Here is a 4,955-nt window from a genome sequence, read left to right on the forward strand (position 1 = left end):
CAACCGCTGGGAGACGGTCGCACGGGCTATCTTTACCCGATTTGGGTGACGAGCTAATAATAGGCTAGGTGTGTAGGCATCATAGCTTGTTTTTCATTGCCGGATGTGGCACTTTTCAGTTCTATATCGCCGGAGGTGAGGCTTTTCAGATTTTTTTCTTTCGGCTACTGCTCCGTTTATGAGCTTCTTTGAACCTTAAGACTTTGTTATATTTTTATTTAATAATATGACTGCATGCATCAATTGATACAGAGGCCGGGGGTCATCCTCCTTTAAAAAAAAGAGGCTCCCGAACATGCTTGGGCGCATCCGGTCAATCCGCCACGTAGGACGCGGCCCCATCCCGGACCACCTTTTCTCTTTCTTTCTTTATTTTTTCTTTCTCTCTCTTCATCTCCACCTATCACATGCAACTGATCGGACATATGAGGAAGAAAATAAAAATTATGGCTGCGCGGATGGACAAACAGGGGCTCAAAATAGACACGCCCGGCCACTGACCGGATGTGTCTGTGAACGTTTGAGGGAATCGAATTAAGGATACGTGGCTGAAAATGCTCTTACCAAGTAAGATAAGGAGTGCCACACTAGCACTCCCTTTGCTAGTTGCCTTTTCTTGTACTCCCTCTGTCCCATAATATAACAGCGTTTTTTTACACTAATTTAGTGTCAAAATGCTCTTATATCAAGGACGGAGGGAGTAGCTCTCAATTGACTTTACGGGCTACAAGAGTGCACGGTCCAATGTCGTTGAGCATCTTAACCGTGCGATGACGAGTTGATGGATAATGTCGGTGTGCAGAGCTTTGCGTACCATCGCTCTGAGGATAGCTGTGTTGGCGCCGAAACCTTGCCCTAGCTCACCCTCCCGTCACTCTCACTCTCTCTCGCCGGTTCAAACCAAAGGAAGAAGAAGGAAGAGATGGCACGGTGGACACAATGGTTTTTCCGGCGCACAAACGCCCGCTGCTCGAACAGCTTTTCCGGAGCTCAAACTCCACACCCCACACCATTACAAGGATCACCGCGGCGATCTTATACCCGGGCCAGCGTTGGGCCACGACCCCCACGCCAACACCCACTCCTGCGCATGGTCCAGCCCGCTGTGGACGCGCCCATGATGCGCTCCCACACTCATACGACGGGCAGAGCCCGCAATAAACCAGCGCGAGCACTCTGTCACCCCGTGTGGTGCACACTGGTGCTTGCGCAACCGTGTCCTGGTCCAGTGGCCTGTGCGGCTGCTTCGACGACGTTGGCGGCTGTAAGAGCTCTCCCCTCCCGTTCTACTGGTCATGCTTTCGGTTCCCATGCGTGCCTCGTTGTGGTTTCTCAAGTGTGATCGACGGCCGGGCTCATTACCACCTGTGCTGTGCTGCAGGTTGCCTGACCTTCTTCTGCCCCTGCGTCACCTTCGGGAGGATCGCCGCGATCGTCGACAAGGGAGACACATGTCAGTCCATTTGTCTTAATTAAACCTCCACGATCTGACGATTAGCAGTATTTTATGTTTCGGTATGCCTCTGTTAATTGCTGAATGACATGGTCTTGGTATTGATCCGGCAACGAACGATCTCAGCTTGCTGCCTGAGCGGGACCGGGTATCTGCTGCTCAACTGGTTTGCAGGGTTGGGCTGCCTCTACTCCTGCTACTACCGCTCCAAGCTGCGGGAACAGTATGGCCTCCAGGAGAAGCCCTGCCCCGACTGCTGCGTCCACATGTTCTGCGAGGCCTGCGCCCTCTGCCAGGAGTACCGCGAGCTCAAGAGCCGCGGCTTCGACATGAGCGCCGGTGAAGCAATCCATCCTGCTCTCTCTTTACGTATTTCACTTAGCCGGACCAGACTTTGACAAACATTTACAATATCATAACGTATAAGATTTGCGTTATACTATATCGCCGGAGTAAGTCATACAATATATTATAATTAATATGATGTAAGTACGAACAATTTATGTCACACAAGAAACATACTAATACAGGAATATTGAGGTGGTTTAGCAGTGACTCCCTCCTGTCACTATACGAGACACAACATGAAAGTGACAAATACTTCATGAATTCTTTGAAGACGTCAATCCTCTAATTATTTTCTTTGATAAAACGGTTGATTATGCACTAAACAGTACTTTCTTCGTCCGAGTTTTAAAATCTCCCTTGTATTTTCGACCAAACTTTGGCAGTAGGATTTCACTAGCAGAAAACTATAATTATATGACACAAAAATTATATTTTTGAATTCGTATTCGCAAGAGAGTTTCTATAGTGATATTATTTTTTTAGTACTACATATACTACGTACCTTCGCTCCAAAATATTGGAAGTTCTAGTTTCAGTTTCCCTTAATAAGATGTTATTTATGTTTGACCAAAAATATATAAAACATATTACTATCTAGAATATCAAATAAATAAATATATAAGCATTGGATCATTAGTGAATAAGCATTGGATGACGTTCTCCCACATCATTGTCCGCGGACTGATACCCACCGGTTCTCCGACGGATATGATGGTCTATTTAAGGGTCATAGTTGGAGATTCCTCAAGAATGGACATTTGACTCTCGGCCTCTATGGAGGGTTTTTTTTCGAAAAATTTAAAATTCAAACTTTTCGGTTTCAAAAAAATCTGAAAACATTTGTGCATGTAAATAAGGATGTTATGTGTATGTGTGTAAAATTTCAGGATGAAATACATGGTTTGGGAGGAGGAATAGTATCATGTGTTAAAAAGCCCAGATTTGTCTTTTTTACACAGCCCTCATTTCAACGTATTTTGCCCTGAAAATTTAAACACATATGTGTTATCCCTTCATGTATATCTGTATTTTTTCAGACTTTTTTGAAATGTAAAAAATAAGAATTTTGATGAAATTTGAAATTTGAATTTAATGGCCTCCTTGGAGACCGAGCTCCCAATGCAATTTTCGGAGATGCCCGTAACTAACTATAGAAAGTAGCAACGTGCCAGCAGTTTCAGGATAATACAAAGTATTATAAAATACAGTGCATCTCTAATGTAATGGAGGGAGTACGTATCACCGGGCGATGCGGCAGTGCCTGTTTTAATCAACTTTCGTGTCGGCTCTACAGGATGGCAGGAGAACGGCGCCGCGACCGCCGCGCCCCAGATGAACCCAGGGATGACTCGTTAGTGCGTCCGCATCTTCCGATCAGTCGACTACTGCATGCTTATTAGTCGACTACTGCACGCAGTGCATGCCAGCTTCTACGCCGGTCGTGTCATCAGATTATGTTTATGATCGAGTGTATGTGTGTCCGCCTTCCACCATATGAGTTGTTTCCATAGATATTCGAATCGGTATAATTGTATCAATGCCTTCTTTATGTGCTATATGCTCTTACAGCATATAGGGTCAAAGGAAATGCGATGGCGTGTAGCATTCCCAAAAGGGTTAGATGGGGTTAAACTTATGAATAGGGTCGTTTGTACTAAACTTTTCCAGTAAGTTCAAATTTGTAATTTGGTCACCACGCCAAGAAAGAACTCCTAAGTTTTGAAATACCCTCATAGTTTTAGCATGGTCTAAGCTAAAAATGGCTAAATCCCAATTGCCTGAATAGTTCACCTGACGTCAATCGGTTTGGACGAAGAAGAAGATGTAGCCCGAGATCAAGATGGGAGGCCAGACCGGCTGCGGTCTCCCCGACAAGGCTCGCTAGGACCTCATTGGAGGCGGGGATGAGATGACTCATCATGATGTCGCCACTAGAGGGGAGGAACCGGGTTGATGGTGTGGGGGCAAGGCAGGATGCAATCGCTGGGGCCGACATCGGTGCCGGAGATTGGCAGGGCTTTGAGGGGTGGCCAATAACCAATGCGGCATGTGTAGGGTGGGGCAGCAAGGCGTTAGTGGCAGCGCCACCACAAGTAGCTAGAGGAGGAAGACACACTGCTAGCTGTGGGATTTCCATCCAGTGGCTTGAAAAATCGATATTCTTAAAAGCAAGTGATAAATAGATGTCCCTAAATTTTCATGGAAACACTAAAGATCTGACGTCAGATTTTTAGGCATGCCAAGTCTGATGTTTTTATGGCAATTTATATTGCCACGATGACGGTAAATTTAGTTTGCAAGTACGGTAATTTTATAATAAAAAATGAGCTGAGGCGAATTTGCCATGTTTGCCAACTGAACTCGTCATCCTCTGACAGCATAATTTGCCATGAAAAAGTTCGATATGTCATCAAAAAATCTGACATCAGATTTGTAACGAAGTCCTTTTTTTATACTATCTCGGGTAAAAGTACAAATGTTATTACCAACACGACTCACTAAACAGTAGTAGCAGTGCAACACTAAGCGCTGCACCATCGTCCATATATAGACCATGAAAGAATTCCTTATTTGGCACTGTTTTAAATTTCGTTTCCCTATTTAACATCGAAGAAATATTTCTTCCCTATATAACACCAACTTTAAATTTTGTTCCTAATATAACATTTCCGTACATTTTTTGATCTAATGGTGTTAAATGACATGTGAAATGACAAATTTACCCCTAACACTAGAAGGACCTAAGGCAGGTCAAAGTCATTCTCATTGGCTTCACCCGGCCCACAATCCGCTTGCACAAGAACACCGATGTTGGAATTAAACCCAACTCGTCTATGTCCGTGTCTTGTACGCATACATGTGTATGCATTGATTTCATATACAACTAGAGTTTGATACTTTGAAAAGGCTAGCTTGTGTTGGCACCTGATATATAGGTACACTGAACCGTGACCCTAATCAGAAATACTAGCAATTAAAAATCCCAAGGCACGACATGGTCAAAAATAAATCCAAAGGCACGACACAGTCCTTTTGTAATCAACTCGGCGTGTCCTCGTATTGTTCGCCTGTGTCGTGTGCGTGTTTCGTCTAATCGAGCCGTCAATCAAGCAAGCCGGCGGCCATATTGTTTTATACGTGCGTGTGCTGTGTG

The 4,955-nt window shown here is 44.6% G+C and overlaps 1 protein-coding gene across 1 annotated transcript; it reads left to right on the forward strand.

Moving 5' to 3' along the window:
* Positions 1-922: 922 nt before the first annotated feature.
* On the forward strand, positions 923-3,157 carry LOC125506618 (cell number regulator 2-like). Its single transcript, XM_048671408.1, has 5 exons — positions 923-942; positions 1,167-1,264; positions 1,382-1,453; positions 1,580-1,792; positions 3,096-3,157. Exons 1-5 carry the CDS (start codon positions 923-925, stop codon positions 3,155-3,157), a joined length of 465 nt encoding a protein of 154 aa, XP_048527365.1.
* Positions 3,158-4,955: the final 1,798 nt, after the last annotated feature.

This window comes from Triticum urartu, chromosome 5 (genome assembly GCF_003073215.2).
Source record: "Triticum urartu cultivar G1812 chromosome 5, Tu2.1, whole genome shotgun sequence".
Lineage (NCBI taxonomy): Eukaryota > Viridiplantae > Streptophyta > Magnoliopsida > Poales > Poaceae > Triticum > Triticum urartu.